This window comes from Leptonotus elevatus, chromosome 9, assembly GCF_054856555.1.
Source record: "Leptonotus elevatus isolate MCC_2025b chromosome 9, RoL_Lele_1.0, whole genome shotgun sequence".
NCBI lineage: Eukaryota > Metazoa > Chordata > Actinopteri > Syngnathiformes > Syngnathidae > Leptonotus > Leptonotus elevatus.
In genome coordinates this window covers 19334418-19361664 of record NC_141247.1, presented here as the reverse complement: position 1 = coordinate 19361664, position 27247 = coordinate 19334418, and the positions used below count along the sequence as shown (strand labels likewise).

The 27247-nt window shown below is 40.6% G+C and overlaps 1 protein-coding gene and 1 long non-coding RNA gene across 5 annotated transcripts in view; one reads left to right on the top strand and one right to left on the bottom strand.

Moving 5' to 3' along the window:
* The window catches only part of flt4 (fms related receptor tyrosine kinase 4), a 98546-nt gene that overhangs the window by 16951 nt on the left and 54348 nt on the right, over positions 1-27247 (bottom strand). For all 4 annotated transcript variants that reach the window (XM_086085761.1, XM_086085762.1, XM_086085759.1 and 1 more), the window contains 13 exons: positions 23337-23433; positions 19306-19580; positions 14289-14425; positions 14041-14206; positions 10566-10705; positions 10316-10487; positions 9330-9447; positions 8986-9170; positions 6821-6986; positions 4874-5009; positions 4356-4464; positions 2819-3169; positions 591-737 (listed from right to left, as the gene is read on the bottom strand). In XM_086085761.1, coding sequence (XP_085941887.1) covers positions 591-737; positions 2819-3169; positions 4356-4464; positions 4874-5009; positions 6821-6986; positions 8986-9170; positions 9330-9447; positions 10316-10487; positions 10566-10705; positions 14041-14206; positions 14289-14425; positions 19306-19580; positions 23337-23413 — 2179 coding nt within the window. In that variant the 5' untranslated portion in view covers positions 23414-23433. The remainder of the gene's footprint in view (positions 1-590; positions 738-2818; positions 3170-4355; positions 4465-4873; positions 5010-6820; positions 6987-8985; positions 9171-9329; positions 9448-10315; positions 10488-10565; positions 10706-14040; positions 14207-14288; positions 14426-19305; positions 19581-23336; positions 23434-27247) is intronic.
* On the top strand, positions 6600-25785 carry LOC147168681 (uncharacterized). The gene is made up of 4 exons (XR_015096034.1): positions 6600-6936; positions 9023-9106; positions 25418-25546; positions 25633-25785. It is a non-coding gene; the product is annotated as an uncharacterized LOC147168681 (long non-coding RNA).

Sequence of the window (27247 nt, the reverse complement as noted above, 5' to 3'; positions counted from 1 at the left end):
AGAGTAGGTTTGTTAGTTTAGATGATTGATATTTAATTTATTTTTCATTATTTATTTTTTGTACATTATATTTAATGGGGGATTTGGCCAACAAATAGCGAAAATCCGAGAATAATTGACAGCCATTAAAATTCAGTCCGATTTTTAAAAAAAAAAAATTTAAACAAATTTTTTTCCTAAATGCTGATAAACCTCTAATATGCGTTTTACACGAAACACATGCCAAAAAGCCTTAATAGCCCCCCCAAAAAAATACTTAAAAAAATTATTTTTTAAATATATATAGATTTTTTTTTATTCGCAAAGAGGTGAATTTGTGGGTGCCGAACCACGAAAATGTAGATGTAAAACTATTCATCCTTCATCCTTCCTTTCGCCATTTCAATACTGTCACCTTGTGGCATTTTACAGGTATTACAATAATAATTTCTTCTAGTATTTTTCTGGAAAAGTATGACTTTGGAGATTCCTCTGCCTTTTGTCTCTGTACAACTATTGGCGGTTTTCCGAAATTAAAAAGAATGTTGACAACGGGGTCATAAAAACAACAAAGCCCGTTTCTGATGGCCAATGCAGACGTGTTGACGCACCTGACATCTGGTGGAGCGGCTGGTTGTCTTTGAACCACGAGAGGTGAGGCAGAGGTCTTCCCTCCACGTCGCACTCCATGTGCAGCGATTCCGTCACGTTCACCGTCTGGTTGGTGAGACTGCGCTTGTAACGAGGCGCCTCCAGGCCTGAAAAAGAAAGGACGCCGATCAAAAAATAAAATAGAGCTATTGCGTTTGTGCGATGCCATGCGTGAAATACATCATCAGTCATGTAAAAACTGTATAATGGTACAGAGTGAACCGCCGCGTATTAGCGCATTTTTAAGTATAGAGTGTTATTCAGCCTACTGTAATACTATTGAGAAGCCTCATGTGAAGCCAATTTATATTGAACTAGATGAAGCGATTTCTGGAAAAAAATTGCGTGTGAAAGCTGAAAAGTTGAAGTAGAAACGTGGAATCATATTGAATGAGGTGGAATGTTGTTGAAAAATATGGATTTATTTCGAATTTCATAAATTGGAATTATATTAAATGATATTAAGGGTATGTAAAATGTTGTTGAAAGATAGTGGAATGATATTAAATGATAATTAATTATATGAAATTAAGGGAAATAACACTGGTGAACCGAAAGAAAAAGATCCCGGATACAAGCGGCCGAAATGATAGGACTTAGTGTCGAGCCGCTACTCTTCCGCGTTGAGAGGAACCAGTTGAGGTGGCTCGGGCATTTGGTTTCGGATGCCTCCAGGACGCCTCCCTGGAGAGGTGTTCCGGGCATGTCCCGCCGGCAGGAGGCCTGGGAACGCCTTGGGATCCCGTCGGAGGAGCTGGTTGAAGTGGCTGGGGAGAGGGAAGTCTGGGCTTGCCTGCTAAAGCTGCTGCCCCCGCGACCCGTCCCCGGATAAGCGGTAGATAATGGATGGATGAATGGAATATTCAATATGTGAGTGACAAATGTGGAATTTTTGGTATGGCGGAATTGTGGGAATGTGGAAAATCATTCCCAAGGTGATATGAGTCAGCTGAACATTTTCAATGTAGAATGGGAACAAATTGCTGAATGGGGAATTTGTGGGTAAAAAATTTAGAATTATATGGAATGTGGAAAGATTTTGTATAGTGAAATGCATCAGATTGAAGCGCAAGGTGAATTGAATGAGGTGAACATTTTAAAATTTAAATAGGAATTAAATTTCTTATAGAAACGATACAAACCCTAAGTCCTAACCGTTACCCGTGCACCTAAGAAATTGTGTTGGTGAACAATATGCAATTTTTGCCATGTGGGAATTGGGAGAGTGTTCACCATTGATTCCAAGATGAATTGAATGTGCTGAACATTTTGAAATTCCAAATAAGAGTGAATTCGTGAATGTCTCATTCGAAATGAATGGGGATTTTTGGGGTGAGAAATGTTGAATTGTGGTAAAACGGTGCAAGTTAGGAATGATAACAATAATAGCCCGTGAAGAATGAATTTTTGGAACATGTTGAAGCTGGAATGGTTTGAATTGGTCCAGAAATGTAAAAGGAGTTGAAGGACAAAATGAAGGGATTCTAGAGGTGAAAAATGTTGAACTGTGCAAAAAAGGTGAACGTTTGGAATGAGAACAATAATAGCTCACGAAGCATGAATTTTAGAAACATGTTGAATTTGGAATGGTTTCAATAGCTTGAGAAATGTAAAAATAGTTTGTGGACAAAATATGGCGGAATAAAAAGATATAATGATAATGATACTACTAGATAGAATAACGTGCATTCACAAAATAATTTAACGACTTAAGTCATTCATGTAACATGGGTTCAACATTGTGTACATGCTTGAAGCATGGCGTTGATAAGTTTATGATCATCTGCTATTTTGTGGCATTCACACCCAATTACAAAATAATTATCCGCAGAGGTTTCACTGTACTCAAAGTCCACACACGTGACGGCAGTGAGAGCAGAGGTGAAGAAAATTCCATTCCATTACATCACATCCAGAAGGCGAGCCGAGCAAGGTCATAGGATGTGAAACATTGTTTTGTTCAACCCTGCGGCCCCCACCGGCTCGACTTTCAACGCCGTTGATGCTACTTTCTTCATTATGTGGACTTGCGTGGGCTGGCTCCGGTGCACCCGTGTGCATTTGCAAGCCATGTCCACCGAGTGCGTTTTGCGGGAGCATTTCATGCTTATCCAGCTGTTTCTATTTGGCTATATAATATTGCACGCAGAAAATTGAGTCTGCCGGCTCCATCTCTTTTGTCCCTCACCTCTGACAGACATATATCTGAACAGACAATGCCTCTCGCCGCTCCGTCTGCTCTGGGCCTCGCACGCATAGTGACCCTCATCCTGCAGCTGTACGGCGGGCAGGGTGAAATCCAGGACCCAGCTGTTGGACGCTTCCTGGAAGATGAGCTGTCCGTCAAGGGCGGCCGCGTGGAGGTGCACGCCTCTGCAGTCAAGCTCCTGAGGCCTTCCCTGCAGGGCATGGGGGTCCAGGCGGTACCAGCGCAGCTGCTCGTAGGTGTAATTGTCAGCACGGCAGCACAACGACACCTTGTCTTGCTCCAGGGGATTCTCTGATGGATGCACAGCCACGCTGAAGCCCTCCGGGATGGCTGAGGAACACAAAACAAAAACACTTGAATGGGACATTTAATGGAAAATGGAGGTTTTGTTTGTATGAAAAGAAAGGGGTTTATCATAGTTTTAAAACGTGATGAAATTGTTGATGACGCCCGTGGTCGCCAGTGACGGGACGTTGTGACGTAGGAATGTTGTTTAAGTGATCATTTGAAAACGTAAACACTTGCAGAGAATATTGCCTTGCGGTATTGATATTTAGATGGTTCCTGCCTCGTTAAATAAGTGTTGATGAATATTGTGAAAACGTATTAACATGATCAGATAATTAACAATAATAATTACAAGTAATTCAACTACTGTCTCTCTTCGGCTAGTAACCATGTTGTATTTTTACTCCGTCTCCACAAAAAATAAATAAACAAATAAATACAATAATTCAACGAGTCGCTTTTCTGACGTCACGTCCACTCTTCGCTCATTGGTTCAGTCGACCGTCTGTTAGCTCAGGTTTTTGCCCCGCCTCAGAAATGAGACCGATAGGGCGGTTGACCAGACTCACTCTTCGGCAAAGTTCCAGGCTAATAAAAAGTCTACACACCCCTGTTTAAATGGCAGGTGTCTGTGATATGAAAGAAAAAAATATATACCATTTCACATCATTTTTCCCAACATTCATGTGTAAATATAACTTGTACAACCCAATTAAAATGTCTTTACTTTTTAAGAGGGGGAATAAACATAAACAGCTGAGATAATGTGTTGGTTGCACAAGTGTGCACACCCTCCTATAAATGGTATGTTACTTTGTTGTGTATAGCACAGTGTCTACACTACTGAACACTACAACCACAATACATCAAAAAGTGTGAATCAAAACTGGGTATTACTATATTTGTAAAGGCATTCTTTTCATATATATTGTTTTATATAACAGGCTTTTCCAATTACAGGAAAGATGCCTTTGCAACACCGTCCCACTCAATAATACATCAGTGTTCTCGGGCTGAAAAGGATTTTTCTGTTGAATTTTTCAAACGGTGCCTTCCAACGCTGTAAGCGCAAACAAATGTGCTGTTTCTGCAAGTGTCATGGGGTGCCGAACTCAGAAATACTGACAATTCAAACATGTGCGATGAACACCAAAGCAGACAGCATCCATCAGTCGCACCGGGGAAAGGGGAAAGGGGAAAGGCGAGCTCAGTAGCATAGCCGACTCACTGGTTACGTAGAAGTATATGAGCCGTTCATCTTTGCCGACTTTATTCTCTGCAGAGCACTTGTACAGGAGAGACACGCTGGCGTTGCGAATCTGCAGCCGGCTGACTGTCTGCGGGTGAGAGGAAGGTGGAGGAGAGATGAAGCTGGCTGTCAAGCGCTGCTGTGACAAGAATATGACGTGTTTTGACAGCTTAGCACAAAAGCAGACTTTACTCAGTGTTCATCGAGTACTATGTCAGTTTCTTTTTGTTTTCCTGCAGTGATTTCCTCTTCTGAGGTGGTGCACATGTGTGTGTGTGTTTACATGTAACCCTTGCAGGAAGCCTGCAGAGGAAAAACGTTCTAAATATTTCTACTGTGGAAATGGGTTTTGATTGACAAATTTTGTTATGGAGATCAGAAAATCAGGAAGCGTGCACAAAAACATCCCTAGTTATGTAAATCATCGTCTATCACACACGATCACATTTTGCAGTGTAAGAAGTGTGACAAGTCATAATTAAACAGCCTTGTTTAACCTTCTGTCTTCCGTCCACGAGTTCAACAGATGTTTCGATCGCCTCCAAGTTATTCACAGCCCCATCTAAGCAAATGTCCTGCCAGTCCTGACAGTCTGGCGCGGTGTCACCGCGGCCCTTCCTGTCTGGTCGGACCCTGGAGAGAAACACATTGATGACATCTACCCTCATTGACATTCAGAGCGGAGAGTGGACAGTGGCGGTAAATGAGAACCACATCAAAACAGATATCCTGACGTGATATGAGACCCCCCAAACCACCCCCCCCCCCCCCCCCGTTCACATGCTGATTTGCTTCATATCTGAATATCGACATTACTTTCCGCTTTGTCCCCCATGGATGAACGTTACTATCAGTTATGGAAATTTAATGTATGAATAGCATATTAAAAACTCTGTGAGGTCTTTTTCTTAATTGGTTTCAAAATATATTAAATAGGTTTGACGATAAGTGCTGAAAACGTGCACAGACTGCAAACAAAGTGGGGGGGGGGGGGGACGTCTTTTCCTGTGAGCGGTAGCTAATTTACAAGACTTTAGATTTTGTAAATGTCTCTAAGGCACAACATAATGGTGACTACTTACAAGTAAAGATAAAAAGTCATTTTAATAAAGTCCCAGGGGAAAATTACCAAACAAGCAAACTAGGTCCTGCACTTTTTCACAATACAAACCGAAATGTAGCTTAAGGGTCTCTCATGCTAGCATGCATACAATGGATTACCGCTACTTTCTCATCCAAACGAGAAACTTTCTTGTACTAAGTAGAAACTTTCTCATCCTAATCAGAAACTTTCTGGTTAGAACGGGAACGTTTTCTCTTCCTAATGAGAAACATATTGAAAATTTCCCCCCAATGTCACTTAAGGGGTGACAGCTGTAAGTTATAATCATCAAAACATCATAAAATACTTCCCTATGTGCAATAAATCTACATATTAAACATAGCTGTTTAGCTAATGCTAAGAAAGTTAGCATGTTTTTGTCTCTACTATGGTAAGACAGATTAAACAAAGTATCTAAGAAAAGATTAAAAAAAAATATAGCCACATTCCAAAATATTTTACATAATAGGAAGACATACCTGTTTTCATAGCATGCTTTTGTTTATAAATCACAGACCTGGGGTTGTGAATATAAATAAGCTCCAGGCTAATGTGACCAAACAAGGATAAAGCATGTTTCGCCTTGTTAGACCATGGCAGCAGAAAAAAATCCGTGAAATTCAAGAAAAGGTCAAGAAAAACATACCTCAGGGTACATGAAATTCTACCAAAAATATTTAAGATTAATAGGTGACCTATAAGGACGCACTCACCCACACAAAAGGTGAAGCGATATGAGATCGCCTGAAGCTTGTATGAAGCGAAAATGTAGCCTTGGCGAAAGATGGTGAACAGAAGTTAATATTCGAATAATAAAGCAAGCGTAACACCTGGGGTTAAAAGAATATGAAAAAGCCCAACAATTTACTATGCATGGTGGTGCAAAGGAACTATTCGATCATGTCAAGGGATTGAGTGCAGATGGAGAATGGGAGAAAAAAGCCCAAGGCGGGGAAATATATGCTTGGTAATAAACGTGTGTATGTGTGAAAAGTTGGGCTGGTGCGTGATTTATAGCAGCCAAATATGAGCTCGCACACACTCGGGTGGTTTGCCGTTCTAGCGTATTAGCATACGTGTGGCGGTTGCTGTTAGAAAGCATGAGGGCTGCTGGATGGTGGTAACGAAAAAGAGCTGAGAAAGATCCAAGGAATCAACTCCAGCGTTTGTCTTTATCTTCTCCTCCTCCACTAGTGCCCCCACCTTCATCCTCTCCTCTTCACTCACCCTCACACTGTCATCCTACTCTCTTTTTTTTTTTTTGCGGGTCCGATCGAAACTGCTGCTCACACCAATTACAGAGACTAAAAGCTGTCCAAGTCAGGGTAATGTTTTCTCTTACGCTCTACTGCGGGTGCTGTTGAGGACACACGGGCCCCACTTCCTCCACTGCCAGCTGATGGTGGGAGCTGGGAGACCATAGGCGGTGCACGTTAGCGTCTGGCTGCCGCCGCTGGGGTAAGGACTGGACGGTTCTGCCACTTCTTTCTCATTTATCTGCGGCGCAACTGCGGTAGAGGAGAAGGAGGGGTCATAAAACAGCCATATTCATAATCGCTGGTTCTTTATGTGTCAGCTGTTCTTTACGAGAGCAACAACTTTTTACTTATGCCTTTGTGTTCATTTTGTTACACTCTGTTCAATGAAACGATTCCAAGTGCGCGCCGGCAGCTTTGTCCGTCCTTGACCACTCGTGGCGGCATCGCAATACGTTTGAACTAGCGGAGCTAAGCTAAGCTATATTTAACTAGCTAACGGAACAGTGCAGCAGACGCGCTAACCACTTTTTGATTGTGCCGCACCAGACATTTTTATTAGTCCCCATAATAGATATCCACCTGCATTTGCCTGAGTTTTATTTCAAGGGGACATTTTAACAAGATCACTTTTAACGATAAAACGGAAGAAAAGTAAGCTTTTACACAAAGACTGCACAATTAAGAGTCATAACAGTCAATGTGCCGCTTATACAGAACCCAGAAAAGCCATTTATGGCCAATACTGAGTGCATCATGTCAGCAGCAATGTCTGGTATGCTGCATAAAACACCCCAACTACATTTCTTTCATCATAACGTGAAAGGAGAGCTGAGTGGTAAACTTCTCACTCCAATGCACAGTCAAATTAACTCTCTTACGGCTCTGCAACTAAACTGCAGAAAATTGCCAGATCAACTTTGCCCCCGATTTCTGTGTCATTTTTACAAAACTATAAGATGGAGGGGGACTTTTTTTTTTTTTTTTATTATTTTTGCCTTGGCCTATGCCACACAGGCCATTCCGGTAATTGTCATGAAAATCATTTCGATGCATTTTCCTGTGATTCTGCTGGCAAAAACAACAGCTTGGTGGAGGTTTGTAATTACGTGCAGGGGATTTGGTTTGAGGATGAAATATACCGACAACCATCCATTCATTCATTTTCTACACTGCGCATCCGGGATAACTGGAAAGCTGGAGACTATCCCAGCTGGAAACAAAGTGGAGGGGGAACCTCTAAAATCGAATGGCCATGAAGTCAAACGGTTCCGAATTAAGACCAGTCACACGATAGTTTGACTCGCCTTTGTTGTTCATCATTAAAGTAAAGTCTGACTGTGACACAAAAAGCGCTAAACTAAGGCGGCGAGTCTTTCGCGTACCACTGGAGGGAGTATGTGCACCATGCTTTTAGAATCACTGAACTAATTTTCTGATATTAATATTGCCTTTCTGCACTCTATAGATATATATTAGGGCTGTAACAAAAACCTATTAGAATCGGAAATGTAAAAGATGTGAGTGCATCGACTCAAACAGAATACAACCATTCCACGATTATCATATATCGAGATACGCATCGAACTGTCTTATATAAGATATATCTCAGAAGGAAGTGGCACTTCTGCAGTAGTGACAAGTTCATTCAAATGTATGTAAAAAGAAAAAACAATTGCATCATACCCGCTACAAATGAGCCGTATCATATTGAATGAAATCGTAATCCCAATGAGTCGAACCGAATCGAATTGTTCTACTTTCAAATTGAACCGTCCTTGAATCGTTTCGTACCCTACGTATCGAAAACCGTAATAATCATCCTTTGTGGAAAGATGTGCACCCCTGAGATAGATGGACGGACGGACGGACAGATAGACAGAGAGACTTTGACCAAATCAACAAAGAGCTGTAGTGTTGCATATTTGGAAGAAGAAAATCAACTTTTGGGAAATATTGCCTAAGTAGAGAAAACTTTGAGTTATTTTTCTGAGTTTCTTCACTTTCTGAAATATTCCTCTCTCAGCAGGTTTGGGCATGTTTTCACGGCCCCTTCAGCTATCCAAAAACAAAACTGGAATGAAATCTAGCCAACAAATGGGAATAAAGCCCGCACTGTTTCTCTAGTCACCCGCCATTTAGGCAAATATTTGGGATTTAAACCAACTTTCTCCACAAATCTAAATAACACATATAACCTCTGCTTTGACACATAACCGCATGGCCATATGGCTATAGGGCGAGCAGTTACCATTGACAACAAGTGTGATGTTGAGTCTCCTCTCCAGGCCTGCTGCAGTGTTCTTCAGCACCGGGGTGTAGAGGCCCGCATCCCCGGGACCGACGTCCTTGATCTCCAAGGCGTGGTTAAGGTGAATCCTCATACGCTTCATTTTGAACTCTGGCCGCTCGTTAATCAGCTTTCCGTCTCTGTACCTTTGACACACAACACAACAAAGCGCAGCTGCTCCAGTGCCTCCCGTTGAGGTGCACTCCCCCTAATTAAGTGGGTAAATCTCAAGGTGGGGAGGCCTAATTATGCTTTTAGTGTCTGCCTGTTAGACTTAATGGACACAACGGGGAGCCTCAACCTACCATCGTGTTTCAGGTACGGGGAACGCAGACACATTCACATGCAATTTGAATGACTTCTGGCCAGATGTTACCTCCACCAGTGGTCCACTTCTGTATTCCAGGTTTATAAATGGCTTTTCTAGGATGAAAGACAAGATATTCTACTTGGCATATGATATAAAGAGCATCAAAGATAGCCCTTATTGGCCGTTAACTTGTGAAATCCGACAAGAGGGCAGCGCATATTTAAATCATGACCGGCGGTTGAAAGCGTCTGCGGTTGAATTCACTTTAAGTATGACTCATTTTGTTCTTCCACAGCTATTTTATGGTAATTGACTATCAGTCAAGAGGTTAGGTTGCCATCCATTCTTTTCTTTTTTATGTGCTTATTTGGGTTGTAAAACTCACCTATCCCTATTAGTTTTAGTATTGGTTTTAGATTTTTCAAATACATGCTGTATTTGCGTAAGATAAAAAAAAGTGGCAAAGTAGGTAATGTAAAAAAACAAGCCCTAAATGAGTCATCATTATCAAAGACAAGTATTTAAAAAAGCTCTAGGAAGCTAAAAATGTCAGCACATTGTCATGACATGTAAAGGTTCAAATTGGCACCATGCGGCAATTTCTTAAACTATTGCAAATGGGAGGGAAGATTTATACCATGTTTCTTTATACAACGCCCATTTTGGTCACATAGACTCCCATTATAAATATAATATTATATTATATATATATATATATTTTTATATACTATATACAATTTTTTTTTTAAACGGCATGCATAAAAATATCTGCTGTTATGATGTATTGACGTTTTCAAGTCATATAAAAAATTCCAATTATAGCATAGTTATAGTTTTGTTCATAGCACAATACTGCCTTTATTGTCCATAAGGAGCATAAAAAAATAACACAAATCTAGTAAAAGCATAAAATAAAATATGACCCTCGGGCTATTGTGTATTTATTTTTATATCCTTTCTCTGCCATGAGTGAGTCCATACCGTGAACTATGACCTGCATTGTTTTGGTTTGTGTGGAGTCCACGCTTGTGACGTTGCAGGTGTACGGGCCAGAATCCTTAGTAGAGGCGCTTTGGATGGTCAGGATGTTGACTGCTTCTGTGGCGTGTGACAGTGCATCCCGATGGTATCTCGTGTCTACTGAGTTGTTGGTCTGGTCAAAGGGACCAAAAAGAGCTTTGTTGAACATTCTGCAAATTTGGCGATGTGATACGGGACAAGTTCTGCTAACCCGCTTCCCTGGGTAGGACCACTCGATGGTCACCCCAGCGTCGAACTCCACCTGCACCGTGCAGTTCAGGGTGAGGGCCTCCCCCGCCATCATCTCCACGGGCTCTTCGGGAAACAGCTTGACATCGTAAACCCGACTTCCTGTCCGGGAAAAGACAGAGGGAGGGAGACAGGGAGGGAGGTCACAGTGACATGGTCAGCAGTTTTTCCTTCCTGACACGACCAGAGGAAATGGCTCTCTTTGGACCGTTCCACTATACACAAACTCACAATGTTTCCATTGATGTGTCAGAATATTGACATTAGGAGGATGTAGTGAAGTCTCAATTGTAGATAAAAGACACACAGTAAGATATCTTTGGACGCTACCATCTGCGGTTCTTAGAAATGCCATTTGGTGTATCGTATACGTATAGCGCTGCTAAGCGCGCAGGAGTCTGTGGTTGTGTGATTGTTTTAACGGCCCATTAACGTTCCAGCTCAACGTTCCCGCTCCTGACTCACGTGGCTGTTGCCTTTGGCCGCTGGCACCAGCTATAACTTTCGGTTTACCCTTGGAAGTGAAAGATGAACAATTTCGCACAGGGCTTACCTCATAGTGAGAAAAAAACCAAACATGAAATCTCCCTTAATTTGCTCAAAACCAGTGGAGAGCCTTAGGGCGGCAACAGTGAAATGAACTAAGATTATAGAGTGCTATAATAACACAAATTACGAGCTGGCGCTGACGCAAAAAGGTGGAACTAGCGCACGTGGATCAATATTCTATTTGGATCTGTCGTATTTTGTAGAAAAGGGCTGATCAGACGGCGAGGCGTATTACACAATGCAATTTCTCAGGGCAATAAGGTTGGGTAACACTCGGGGAAACATCAGCAGAACATATCATGTAGGAAAGCCCAGCCTTTAAAAGAAAAAAAGAAAAGAAAAAAAGAAAAGAAAAAAAAGAGCAATGATGATGACATTACCGAATGAACAATACTGAGCTCTTTAAAAAATAAAAAATAAATAAAAATAAAAACACGCCATTACGCAAAAAAACCACTAAAAACATTGGTTAGGAATATATTTTGTTGAAGTAGAAGTTGCAAAAATTCACCTGAGAAAAAAAAAGTTGATGTCCTCTTAAGTAGATTTCCTACTCCTAGCTAGCGTTAGCTAAATGTAGTAACAACAACACAAAAATCAAGCAGTACTGCAAAGGTAGCCAATTATATAAAAATGTTATTCATACACTGAGCTGCTGTAATGTGTGTATAGGGTGGTTCGATTTTTAAAATTCTCTTTTTGATGCAAGATTATGACATCATACTTCTCCTCATTTTGAACTCGAAGCAACGGGGAGGGATAGCCAACATTTCCGCAACCTGCACTTGAAATAACATTTATTATCATAGGCTACTGTTATGAGTTTACTTGGTTTTGTGTTGCGGTAAGGTAACATTAGCGAGAAGCAGTTTGAATGCTCCCCTCTTATTGGTTGAGAACCGCCACTGCTCAAAACACAATTATGACTTTATGTGTTCTTCGCCTTTGGTTCTGTACACATAATGGCACATGTGGTGGCATAAAAGAGGGAAGTCACTTTTGGGGAAATGACACGATGGCAAGAAATAAAAGAAATTGGAAGCAATAAAGACTAATTGGTATGCACGATGATGGCATTTTAATTATTCAACAACTGTGCGCATATTTGGCGGACAGTAGTAGAATTGGTTCAGTTGTGTTTTTGTGATTTAATATAAAAATTTATTTGGAATTGGCCTTCTGAAAACTATGTTTTAACACATTACACAGCGACTCACTACCTGAGTCGAGCTACTGAAATCATTGATATTCCAAATCATTTGGATGATTTTAGATCGCTTCCTGGGGGGGCGGACGCTTCCAATTTGGATGAAAAGAAGCATTACTGAAATCCTGCTGTGAAGAGCCAAATTAAAAAGCAAAGTGTGTTCCAGCAACACAACAATCAACCTTGCCAAGACATCCCGTCATCCCCATATTAGCATAACAATATTGATAACGCTCTTGAAAACATTTGAAGGACAATTAAATCTGCAAACAATTACGGGTGACTAAACAGTACTTAATGATGAGATCTTTTTTCTTCTCCTCTTTTTTGTCGTATGGGCTGTCGCGTCTCATCACAACTTTCTGTGACTTTCAAAAGTTTAATGAGATCTTATTTTATTTCTCCCAAGTTATCATTTATTGTGCGGTATCGATTTAGCCCTGTCAATCTCTGTCAAGGTTACAATTTAAGGAAATTGATTTCATGTCACTGTTGTAGAGATTAAATCCTGTGTTTGTTAAAAGATTATACACAGGAATCCTCATTTTTTGTTTTACTTTTTGTGAGAACTTGATGTTTGACATCTCTTGCAGACTGTGTACATGCTTCGGTGCTGCTGTTTTGGTTAGTGACAGAGTACTAATACACAGTAAATCCTGTAGAGTAAATTTGACTCGATGTAGATAGGGATCAAATCAGACTCGGTTTCAGAGTAGGCTAAGGTTTACATTAGGAAGAGAGTAAAATAAATAATTGAAAATAAGTAAATAAATAAATAAATACACAAATAAAAGTCATTCAAGGGTTGAGGAACGAACACACAACCTTCAGCTTGGGAGACTGCCGCACTACCACCTGAGCTATGCCCCTCCTACTGTTTTCTTATCTCCAAGAGACCAAATATATCGTTTTTGGTCTCTTGAAGTAAGAAGATTCCAGCTGGCATGAGTGATATACTAACACACAGCAGGAGCTGCGTGGCTCAGGGAGTAGATGGGCTGTCTCCCAAACTGGAAGTTGTGAGTTTGTTCCTCCACCCTTGAGTGACTTTTATGTACCTTTTTTCTCCAATTCTTTGACTCTCTTCCAAGTGTAACTATTACTCTTAAACTGAGTCTATTTGGTCCCACTCTAAATAGAGTCAAATTTACTCTACAGAATTTACTGTGTAGGCTCTGCAGTTAGCTTTCTAATCCCCCTGTGTGAACTGAGGTAATTATATATTTTTTCCTAATGGGAAAACGGAGTCGTCTTTTTGACAGAGGTGTTTTATCTTAAGTGGACAATACACCCGGTGACTAATCGTGGCACAGAGTCCATTAGATGGAAACTACTTGTGGAAATACGGCAGTTTATATCCAGACAGTTGCTAACATTCATTTTGTGTTTGTGCCTGCATTTTGAGCGGAATGACCTTTGCTTTACTTTGCCCCCAACAGTTAATCCCTTGTACATTTTGTCAAATTCTGGCAATGCAGGTACTTCCCCTGATGGAAAATAACAGTCCGTTAATTCCCAGCCTACAACCAATGCTGTCATCCGAGTATTCACCCCAATCCGTGTTATCTTTAAATTGGCACAGCCAGTGGTTATTTCACATGACCTCCTTCCGAGTCGACTCCCCTCATTGATATTCCATCGCCTCCTCAAGCATGCGTGCGTCTCCTTCCTGCTCATTTACCTGTGGTGTGGATCAGGTAGTTAGCCGAGTGGTACTCTTTGCCTTCGAGGACAGCCGCGCACGAAAAGCCGATGAGCAACGGCGCGGCGTCGACGACGCGTCTGGGAATGGACCACCCTCTCTTGTTGTCCCACGACAGCTCGTTCTTGTCCAGTGGGTTGGGATACTGCGATCGCAGAAGCGTAACAAGCTAGTAAATGCTCAATCAGCTTTGATGAGAGTGCTAAAAACCCGGCGTCCCTACAAACCGCATAGAGTGTGACGTTGAGGTCGGGCACTGTCACCAGACACGGCACGACGATGTCCGTGGAGTAGCGTGTGATAAAAATGGTCTCCAGGTTGTTTTCATTGGCCTTGTCCCTCCTGAGGAAAGGCTGTTCGGGGTCTGGGTGCAGATGGAAAACAGCAGGTCATTAATGAGATGCCCTCATAGCTGCCGGGATAATGGCAGGCATTACAGTGCGCCAAATATACTGCAGCCTCTTAATGGCCGCAAAGGGCATACCATAACGGCACGTTTATTGATATTACTATAATATGCGTAAACGTACGGCGTCACCCGCCCCCTCATATTTTGATGAAATCTCCAACACCTTGATTCACCTCCTTTTGTGACTCAATGTGGCAGCTAATATGGCGGTAATGTTGTGTCACCCATTTACGCCGCAGCTGTTATCGCCGCAAATGCCCATATTGCCGCAGCGTGAGCGCACGCCGGCGCGCTTATCTCGTAGCGCGCTCCCCCCCCCCCCCCCCCCGCCAGCCACAGATGATGTAGTACGGCTGAAAATTACTCACTTTTTATTTATTTATTTATTTTGCCTTCTCGTCCAAGGCCATTTCTGTTATTGCCGTACTCAAGTGTGAAAAGTCAGAGTCGGCGCCGCTGAAGGATGGACGGACAAATAATACACAACTACTCGGAGGCAATCACAACTGGTATTAGGCAAGAAATGATCGAATTTGAGTGATGGTGGGTGCATGTTGTCCAGGGCAGACGGGTTCAAGGGCCACCATCTGGCAGGGTTAGCAGCATCCGCATGCGGCCTCATCTCATCCCTCCTCTCGCCGGCTTCTAATTGACGACTGAGGCCTCATCTGCTTCTGATCGGCTCACCTGGTTAGATGTGTGGAAACTGTTTTGGCATCTTGTCAGGGGGTATAAACATGCATTTCACATGAGTGGACCTGTCAGTGGGCTTCTTTGTGATATTCCCTCCTATTCTTTTTTTTCCCCAGCAAAAGCAGCAAGACAAGACCTCAATGTAATTCTAACTAATTTACGTCAACATGTTACATCAGATGATCAGAAAAATGCCAGGTGTCAACATCCATTTGCAGTGACACACCCTGATAATTGCTTAAATTAATATGACGCTAAAATCTTGGGATCCTTTCGCTGAAGCGTCACTTCAGAATTAGTTGCCTTACAAATAAAAATGTCCTCACAAATAACTTTTTTTCATTTGATATTTTAAGGTTTATTGTTTCATTGAATCAGGGGTGTCAAACTATGGCCAATGGGGCCAGAACCTGTCCATCAGGGAGTCCAATCTGGCCATGGCGACAACTTAAATGACATTCTGGAACTGGCTGCTACTTAGAATTTGACACCTGATATTGATGTTTTCATGCACACAATTATATATACATTTACAAAGTAAACGGCTAATTCATAATAGACATTTAAGTTTGCATGGTGTGTTGAAGTTGTCAAGATTTCCAGATACAGAACGTTTCATACATTTAAAATGATTATCTAGATCTTAACAAGCTGTTTTATAAATGGACCGGCACATATACAGATCCACTTTGATCTGTAAGTACCTCAAATTGCAATTGTTTTTGTTTGGATATTTCAGATTTCTCATATTATTTGCAACAAGATAATAATCCAACAAATGTGAATATTTTGAATGTACACGTTGTAATTATCTGCGCCAAAACAAATGTTTTGAATGCTTGTTATTTAATGCTTATTAAGCCACCACATATACATTCGTCAGGCTAATTTAAGATCAAATTGGGGTGAACGTAGACCGTGAACTAAAATGAGTGTGACAAAAGCTGCTCTAAATTGTCCAAAAATGTGAGTGTGAATGATTTGTCGAAACAGTATGTGCCCTGTGATTGGCTGTTGACCACTTCAGAATGTACCCAGCCTCTTGATTAAAGTCAGATGGGATTGACTTCAGCTCACCCGTGAAGGAAGAATCCTAAAACCTTTAACAACGGTACCAGGAAGTAACATTTTAACATTCCTAGTTGTAAAATAGATTCCAAAAAAAGAGGTAACCCTGTTAATGTCACGCTATCTATGCACAAACTTACATGGCCAGATTTAATGAGGTGCTCACAAAGTGCAGACTTACATGGTGCCGCCAGTCACATTTGACGAGTGTGGCTCAATTTGGAGATGCGGCAATGAATTTTAATATTATGCCGCACAATGTGAAACCAAGGGAAACAGAATTCACAGTAAAAGTCATTTTTCATTCATTATCATATCTGACATATTTGTCTTCTCAGTGATTTCGCCGGAATGGTCCTGGGAGGAGATGAATATGCAGAAAAAAAGCTTCATAGAGCGCTATTCATAAAGTACTAAATAACCTCTCCAATTAACTCATTCATCGCCATTGACGGCTATAGACGTCAAAAATTCATTTGAACTATTTCTATTAGTTTAACTTTTTTTTCTTCACTTTTGTTAACAAGAGTATGAAAACCTAGAAGAAAATGATTGTACATTTAGAACAGATATTACATTTTTGATTAATCGTGAGTTAACTATTGAAGTCATGCGATTAATTCCAATTACAAATTTTAATCGCCTGACGCCTCTCATTTTTAATACTCTTTTCTTTAAAAAAAAAATAAAAAAATAATAATAAATATATATTTTTAAATGTCTAGGTTTTCATACTCCTGTTAACAAAAGTGGGGGAAAAAAAGTTAAACGAATAGAAATAGTTCAAATGAATTTTTGACGTTTATAGCCGTCAATGGCAGTGAATGAATTAATACAAAATACAAAATATGGATAGAGCTGCCCATGCAAACCATTATCAACCGATTTTAATCTCTAATTTCCAAATTGTTAATCGAGCTCGTCTCTGGGGTCTAACTGATGCAAAGTCAACAACTGCGCGCCTAATTATGTTGAAGCAGCTTTGGTATTGCAATGATAATCGAACGGGGAGAAGTGTTTTGGTAGAAGAGCTGATTTGTTTTTGTTTTTGTTTTTTTTGCCTAAACTCCCAACAAAAAGAGAAACTGAACTCCAAGCCCAGATAATCAGGCCAAAGATCTGCTGACCATCTTTGGCGGGAGGAGAAATGGTTTCTTCAGCGAGAGAACAAATCAAGGCAAAACACAAAGTGCTGACTCACTGCAGCAGCAGTAAAAACAAAATGATTGTTCAAACGCAAAAAAGAGGGCATTTTCTCCAAACCCATCCCTTTTCAAAAACATACCTTGTATATAAACTTTTTTTTTGCAGCGTTTCCCTATTTTCTGTTTTGGATGAGCGTTCTCCAATTTTAAGGCTCATTGCCTTCTAAGTTTTGGCATACATTTTACTGATGCCTTTCTTATTTAGCTAAGTCGTGCTGCCTTTCCCCTACCTCCCAAAAGGCGAAGTTGTACACTGTATATAATGCGATGAATAATTGTTGCTGAGCCTTAAATGAAGGGTGTGTGTAACAGTGATAACTTCATTCGGTAGTAAGCTTTTTTTCGCCAATGTGTACAGAGAAGTGGTTTCATCTATGTATCCATTTTTTAACACTTACCCTGGACTGGTTGCCGGTCAGTCACAGGATGATTTGGAAATATACCGGTATGTAAATTTAAAAATATTAGTTTTACCTATTCTGTTTATAACACAGTGTACTTACTGTAAATCAATATACTTCTAGCAAATCTATTCTTGTGGGTTTGTGTCTATAATGTATTTAAGAGGAACTAAACTTGTTTTTTAAAAGCGAGAATATATTGCATGTATTAGCAGTACTCTAAACATGTGGTGCCTCGAGATACAAGTTTAATTTGCTACGTGACCACGCTCAAAACATTTGTAACTCAAATCACATTTTTTCACTCAAAGGAATGAAAATGCGATTTCAGGGAGTCCTCAAGTTAGGGCGGAGTTCCGTTCTGACGCTGGCGATGTAACCCCAATTTCGACTTAAGTCAGATTTCCTCATTAAAGTTGATTATTACATCAAAATACTTTAATTTGGGGGGGAAAAACAGATTTGCGCGACCCGGACGAGCCGGAACCAAAATTGTGTGTTTCCGCACGGGCATTCATTGCTGACGGAGGGCAGAGTGGCGCTAATTCTAATTTAAACACGGAAATGTGACGCGCCTGGTGGCGAGCCGACCTGCTGATGAGCGTCCGTTGCTGGAGGTAACAACAACACAACTTTAAATACAGTAACTTTAAAATGGTGTGATTACTTTGGGAAATTAATGAAAAAGAAGGTAAAGTCGAAACAACGTAGGTCGTGTACGACGTAACTCAAGGACTCCCTGTAATCCAGTCCAGGCTTCCCCCCAAAAACTGCAAAAAAATTTGTAATGTATTATAATTGTCAGTGTACATGTCCATCCTGCACCGGTTGTGCTCAGATATGCTAATTAGTGTTAGCATTAAGCTAGCACGAGGAAAAAATGGAAGGTGTAACTTCACATCAATTTTGTATAATGTGTAGTTTGATGGCTAAATTCAGCTGTGTGGCATTAAACCTGCCAAACGTCTGCCTGTTGTGAAATAAGTTGAGATGCCCCTAAATCTTAAAAATATTTCCTCGCAAGTCTAAAAAAACACACACAAAAAACCTCAATACCATTGAGAGAATGCCAAAATGGTGTTGCACTGAATGGAGCCGTATGAATGCTTACAAACAAAGACATGGAAGCTAATGCGGTCTTTCTGTTTTCACATCTAGAAAGTCCAATTTTATTTGAGGGCGCCGAGTACATCAAGAAAAGAACTGCTGCAAAGTACTGTACTATACGGTACTGTACGTGTGATTACTGCTGTCATTTTTGGCTGGGCATACTCCAAACGAATAATTAATGACACATGGACTAACAATTCACCCAGGGGTATAAGCTTAGCCCACTTGGAATCCCTTCTGAACAGGTACTAAAAATAGCATCAATTATGAGTGGAACCGTGACAAGCTAATTAAGTGGAAAAACGGGAATAAGTGGTTGGTGGTCCAGCATTTTTGTGTGTGTAGGACGATGACTCACCCCTGACAAAGATATAAGTGCTAACAGCTGTGGTGCCGTCGATGATGGCCTTCACGTCCTTGTAGTAGCAGCGATAGTAGCCGGTGTCCCGGGCCTGCACCCAGGTAAGGATCAACTTCTTGCAATATGGCCTCCCGCGTTGGCCTGGACACTCGCTGACCAGGACTGTCCTCTCCCCCTGGGGCCTGGTGAGAGGCGGCTGGCCCTGACGCTCGCTTAGCTTTTGTCCCATCAGGGAGCGGTCAGGCCAGGCCCAAGCGAGAGTGCGTTGTCCCCTTAGAGAGCCCAAACAAAGGATAACTGAAGGTTTAGAATTTTTAATAGGAATGATAAATTTGTAATAAGAAAAATACAAACCTCAAGTATTAACCCTAACCCATACGCCTACCCTAAGAAATTTTGTTGGTAAAAATGATGCAATATTTAGTTGAAAAGGTTGAATTTCTTCTATGGGCCAATTGGGAGAGTGCTGAAAATTGATCCCAAGGTGAATTGAATGAGCTGAATTTTGAATCAGGGTGAATTTTGAATGTCTCATTGGAAATGAATGGGGATTTCTGAAGTGAAAAATCTTGACTTATGGGAAAATGGTGAAAGTTAGGAATGAGAAAAGTAATAGCCCACAAAGCCTGATTTTTTGGAACATGTTAAAATTGGAATGGTTTGAATCGGTTAAGAAATGTAGAATTAGTTGAAGGACAAAAAAAATGGCGGAATAAGATTTAACCGGGTATAATTTTTATGTTAATTTCGATGCAGGGTGGTCTGTATCTGCTAAATGTAACTATTAAAGTAACTTAGCTACCTTTTTACCTTAATGACCTAACATAGTTACCCTTTAAAGCAAGTAACTAAAGCTACGTTTACACTGCAGGCAAACGCGACCCTAGATCGGATTTTTTTGCTCAAATGTATCTGACTTTTTTATGGCAATCTGAATGACTCAATTCCGATTTTTTTTCATATCCGGACTGGGTCACTTTCATATGTGGTCCTAGATCAGATACGTATCCGAATTTTTGCAATGCAATGCAATGCTGGCTGAATGGCCAGGGCGCATATATCCGATCTCTACGTCAGCAAACGTGGGCGGGGGCATTACTCGGAAGACGTACGTGAATCGGCAAAGTTGTTTTGAGTAACAGTTGTGACTTTATATTTGACATTAATTTAACCCCACTTGAAACACGAAGCATAAAGTTGACATTTGTAGTGATATAAATCATTTAGCCATGCAGATGGCTCATTTAATACGCGCGGTAGTGACGTGGCGTCATCGTTAGGGGAGGGGGGAAAAAAAGGAGAGGTCTCCGTGAGATGAGGAGCTTGAACGAACAGGCTCGCCTAATTTTCACAAAATATTATTTCTACCTCCTCCCGCATCACTCCTCTGTAGATATGAGATGGTAAAAATATGAGCCCCAACGAGGGACTCATAAAAGTCCGTGGCCCCGATACCATGTACGTATTTACTTCCACAAACACAACGTTGTAACTTGTGAGTGACTCGGTATCTTCTTCTGCGCATGCGGGTCGCTTTGCGGTCGCATATACCGTTCACACAGCAGACAGACTGAGGTCGCAATTAACTGCCATTGACGGCTATAGACGTCCAAAAATCATTTGAACTATTTCTATTAGTTTGAATTTTTTTTTGACTTTAGTTAACAAGAGTATAAAAACCTAGAAAAAAATTGATTGTACATTTAGAACAGATATAAAATTTGTGATTAATCGTGAGTTAACTATTGAAGTCATGCGATTAATTACAATTAAAAAAATGTATCGCCTGACGCTCCTAATTTTTTTTAAATAATCGTGTATTTTTAAGAAAAAAAAAAGATTATTAAAAAAAAATTGTTGTTAACAAAAGTGGAAAAAATGTTAAACTAATAGGAACAGTTCAAATAAATTTTTGACGTTCATAGGCGTCAATGGCAGTGAATGAGTTAACAAGTAATGTGAACGCTTACTCAAAAAAAAAAAACGGATTTCACCCCAAAAATCAGAATTGAGCATTAAGACCTGCAGTGACTGTAAACGTGCCTAAGTTACTTTTATAGCAAGTAATTAGCGAAGTAACTAAGTTACTATTCCAAGGTGACTGTAGCAACACCGGGTCATATATAGTACAAGTTATTCAGGATGTTAATTTCAACGACACGTAAGACCGACAATAGTTGCAATTGTTTGCGTGTGCGGTTCAGTGGATGCCTGTCGGGTGTAGCGTGTAATTTCCTTTGTGCATCGATCCACACATCCCTGTTTGTTTTATGGCTTAAATTGAGTTACATGAGTACATTTAAACCTGCAGGCACAATCTGAGCACTTTCCCCGCCTACGCATGTCCACATCTGTGGACAGTTCTAAATGATGATGACTGGAAATAACTCTGGAAATGGAGATAAAAGTATTCTTTGGGCTATTTTCCAATTGTTGTGAGGTATCACTTTTTGGATCATTTTTCTTTGTAAAAATTTGATTGACAATGAAGACTTTCCCAGAAGATACTGAAATTTTATACGAGAAAGACCAAATAAAACCCATGTTTCCCAACACGGTCCAGGAGCAAAAAAAGTGATTCCTAAGAGGGCAATTTTCAACAGGGAAAGAAAATGTGTGAATGATTGACAACTTGGCAGCAGAATGCATGGAAAATACTGAATAAAAACTGTCCTGCTATCAGAATCAATTCGCATAATGGCTGATTATCAGGTGGAAAAAAAAGTATCTCGGTGTTGACAATTCGTTTTTTGTGCTGGGTTTTGCTTTCAATTCATGCAATGTTCCTTCTGCTGAAATGTAGACAGGGTTGACATTGTCATGACATGACATTGTCTACACATTTCATGCATATGATCAACTGTTTATCATGGAAAGGTGTTACACGTAACCTAACAGCATTTACAGTTACAATTCTTTCTGGGCTGGATTTCAAATGTGGCATAGAAAAAATATTGTGAACATTGTGTGCCTTGAAACTTTCATTGTATCACTGGACATTGTGGAGGCAAGGTCTGATTTACAGTATATCACAAAAATGAGTACCCCTCCTCACATTTCTTATATATTTTCATGGGACAACACAGAAGAAATAAGACTTCGACACACAATGAAATGTAGTCAGTGTGCAGCTTATATAACAGTGTAAATGTATTGTTCCCTCAAAATACAAAATGCAAGACACACTTGTCTTTGTATTCATCACCTGGTCGCCGCAGCTCACGCTTAACTCCATCCGAACTAAACACGTTTATCTTGGTCTCATCAGACCACAGGACATGGTTCCAGTAACCCATGTCTGTAGTTTGTTTGTCTTCAGCAAACTTTTTGTGAGCCTTCTTTCTGAGATGTCATTATTTGAACACGCTCTCTATTCACACCTGAGACCTTGTAACACTAACGAGTCACATGACATTGGGGAGGGAAAATGACTGTGCTCAGTTTGGATATTTTCACTTTGGGGTGTACTCACTTTTGTTGCCAGGGGTGTAGCTTCTAATGGCTGTATTTTGAGTTATTTTAAAGGAAGAATACATTTACAGTTATATAATCCGTACGGGCGGCACGGTGGCTGACTGGTTAGCACGTCCGCCTCCCAGTGCAGAGGACGTGAGATCGAGTCTGGGCTTCGGCCTTCCTGGGTGGAGTTTGCATGTTCTCCCCGTGCTTGCTCCTCCCACATTCCAAAGACATGCATGGCAGGTTCATTGAACTCTCTAAATTATCCATCGGTGTGATTGTGAATGTGGATGGTTGTTCGTCTCTGTGTGCCCTACGATTGGCTGGCAACCAGTTCAGGGTGTACCCCGCCTACTGCCCGAAGCCAGCTGGGATAGGCCCCAGCAACCCCCGCAACCCTTGTGAGGACTTAGCGGTTAAGAAAATGGATGGATGGATGGATAATCTGTACACTGACCACCGTGCCTTATGTCTTCAGTGTTCATGATAATTAAATAGCTGCAGAAATTTGAATTATAACCAAAACAAGTTATGCACAGCGTTGCTTCCAAAACACAGCACGCACATACCTGCATGTGATAGTGAGTGTCTGATTGACCGGAATCATAAGGTCGTCTCTGGAGCTGTCAAGAACAGGCGGCGTCATAGAAAAGCCGATCACGAGACCTGTAGAAGGGAACAAGAAAGCTCTGTTGGATTCATGTGTCATACAGGATCAACCGTTTCAATGGCGCAACTGCGCTGCCGTCAAATGTCAGACACACTTCAGTAATCTGTAGGCGGACCGTAAAGCAAGTTGTTCATTACAGTTACAAGCTACAAGGAAATGGAGGGATAACGTTTCGCGGGCTTTTGTGCTGAAAAACAACCAGCCAGACCAGCTGTGGGTCATTCAAAAGGCCACACAGCACTTCAGACTTCTTTTCATGATTGAAGGGCCACAGGTTCTAGATACGATTCGAGACAAATTGGCGAAGAGATGCAACACTTGGACACATCACCAAACATCAATAACAACCAACAACAAAACAAAGACAACTTCATTGAGCAACCAAGTTTAACTCACTTACCAGAAGTTAACACTGATAGCTAATGCTAATCTGTGCGTTTGGGAAAAACAAAAATCAGAAATTCAAAGTAGCTTTTATTCAATTTTGGCTTCATTTCAAACAATTTACGGCTAAAAGGGACAGATTTTCTTCTAGCCCAACAGCCAAGTCAAGCGGAGAAACTTGATGTGAGGGAAATTAGTATATGTTGTACATCTAAATTCAGAATGGCTCACTCACAAACTCATTTGCGAAAATAGGCTGAACAAAAGATTGACTTTGTTTAATTTCACACTTGATGTTCCACAATATCTTTGCTTTAGAAATTAGAAGCACACAAACAACCACAACAAGATACCCTTGACTCCTCTAACCTTGAATGTCGCGTCTCCATGTCGGCTCAGAAGTGTACGATAAAAAGCATTTTCGCTATTGTTTGTCACCGGCTGCATACAATTGAATAAAAAAGGTGAAATGAAAATCAAAGTACGGCAGCAAAACTGCAGAAAATCATTTAATGAAAACATATATAATGAGTCACAAGCTGATGCAAATGTAGTTATCCAACATAAACAAGAAGGGACAATCTGTGGCCTATTATGGCATATGATTATAACAACAACAAAAACTAATAGGCTATGTTCACGTTCAATGTGACGTGATGTCATTCATGCTGTTGAGAAAACGGCTTTATTTATTTTTGTTCCGTCAAAGAAATCCAAAGACTTTTCAAATGGTAACTGAGGGAAATAAATTTCCATACAAACACTCAAAAGGCAAAAAAACTCAACAATGAGTCGGCCTCCAAAATGGTGGTGCGTGACGTCGTGAGAACACTAAACTATTAAGGGTGTAAAGAAAACCAATTTGAATCAGATGATCAAATTAGATTTTAAAAGCTGAATGCATTGAATCGAACCAAATTGTTCGTCTTTAAAATGTAAAGTCCTTGAATCATATCACACCCTGTGTATCGAGTTACGCATCAAATAGGATTTTTATTGGCTCGATGCACACTCCTAAAACAGACAGACAGATAGATTTAAGCTAGATTGCTAGCTAGCTATTAAGCTAGATTGCGAGCTAGTTCTTAAGATAGATTGCGAGCTACTTCTTAAGCTTGCTAGCTAATTATTAAGATCGATTGCTTGCTAGCTAGCTATTTAGATAGCTATTTAGACAGACAGACAGACAGACAGACAGATAAGATAGATAGATAGATAGATAGATAGATAGATAGATAGATAGATAGATAGATAGATAGATAGATAGATAGATAGATAGATAGATAGATAGATAGATAGATAGATAGATAGATAGATAGATAGATAGATAGATAGATAGATAGATAGATAGATAGATAGATAGATAGATAGATAGATAGATAGATAGATAGGAAAATTGCCTATAATTTTTAGGACAACTCATTACATTAACTGTTTGAGTAGATCAGTGTAAGTGATGTTGCCATTTTTTAAATGAAGTTGTAGCTCACATGCTTTTCCTTTGTCATAGCTCTTTGTGTAAAAGGGTTAGAGACTCCTGCTGAAGGCCAACAATTATTTGTTGCTAAAAATCTTTTGTGCCTCTCCTTCTCACAGTGCTGTCTCCTTGGCAACAAAATCAGAACTCCACTGCCCCACACAGCAAAGAAGATCAAACAGGAACATACAGTGCACGTCACGCTGTATACTGCAAACTCAAAGACACAATTCATATTAAGACGAGAGGCAAGAACACATTCTGGCAACACACAATCTGTTGCCAGCCTGGGTCAAGAATGCAGATTAATTTAGTTTCTCTTTCTCCACAACAGTCATAATAGATCTGGAATTGAATCATGTGGGTGGCAGCCAGAGAACTTGGAGAAACCCCACGCAACCACGGGGGAAACCTGCAAGCTCCACAGAGGACCGCCTCAGAACCTTGAAGCTCTGAACTGTAAAGCAGAAATATATTTTGACCTAGACCCGGTATGCTAACATTCACCAGATGGACAAATAAACATCGATATGGTCCCCTGTGACATGAAAAAAAAAGAAAAAAATTGCCATTGTCGTTCTTCGAGTATTTCTTGATTGTTTTTGTTCACAATTGAGACAACCAAACCAGTGAGCACCTTGGCAAACAAACAGATAAAAGTGGGAAATAGTGTTAGGCAATGATTCCTTCGCAGCTTGAGACCCAGCAGGCGATTCCTGCGGCTCCTTCACCGATCCCAAGCTTTGCTCCTAACGACAAGGAAAAGCCATCCTAGGTCATTGTCTCGGGACCGATGTGAACTTACCACCAACAAGAGTCCCATCAGCACCCCTCCAACACATGGAGGCTTTGTGTACTGTTCCTCACACCCGAGACGCTGAGAGCCAAACAGCAGACTGGCAGGTTAAGAAAAACAATAAATGATTGATCCTGACTCAAAGTAGATTAAAACGTTGACAGATAAATTGTATTTTCTTGGACTAAAATAAAGACTAAAATGCTAGATTTATAGTCGACTAAAAAAAGACTAAATCAAAACGGGATAAAATTAACACTACCGTGCGCCCCGGTTTAGATCGTAATATGTATGCGGGAGTGATTCTGTCCGCTCACGCATGTAAACAAGTTAATCCCGAATCTTTCACAAACCGGAATTTTGACTTTAACCCGAATATTGATTGCATGTTAACGTAGTCCCTGTTTTACGACTAACCCGATTTGCGGCCTTCAACGAGGCTGCCCCGACTCCTGGGAACATTGTGTAAACATAGCTTTAATTATAAATGTAGCCCAGGAAAAGTAATAACATAATTTTGGTGTATGTTGCCGGGGGGATACTATTTTTAGACGCAACCTATTTTGTTTGAGGTTTTTCTGTTCTACCGCAAGAAACGGCTTAGCTCATCATTTTCATAACAATTTCCACACTATACACTCGAGTACCCTTGAGCCTTACAGACTTCTTTAAAGTACTCCCAATTTACACGGTGCAAAAAGCGTGTATAACACCAAGCGGGATGTAATGAGCACCATTTTTCCCAATGCTTAATAGTAAAAGGTTTATTTTTAAAATGATATATTCAAGTAGATTACATGTAAATTAATATTAAAACACTTTTGCCGGTTTGTATTTAGTGAAGTGTTTTTTTTTCTTTCATGAACATGATCGTACCAAGAATTTCCCAAGTCCGTGCGTGCATATAGACAAGCCGGCAACCAAATACTAAACAAACGACTTTGCTTGAATATTTCTGGGTGAATTCCAATGTACATACACAAGCGTTGACATTATTATTCCTTCTGGAAGACGTGTACCGAGTGATAAGCCTCCAACGTGACAGTTTCCGTGACGAACGCTTGCCTCCCCAATTCAATCAGTTGTGAGATCGTCCACTGACAGACAGGATGCAAATTAAGAGTCTGTTTGAAATGCCATGACCGACTCGCAT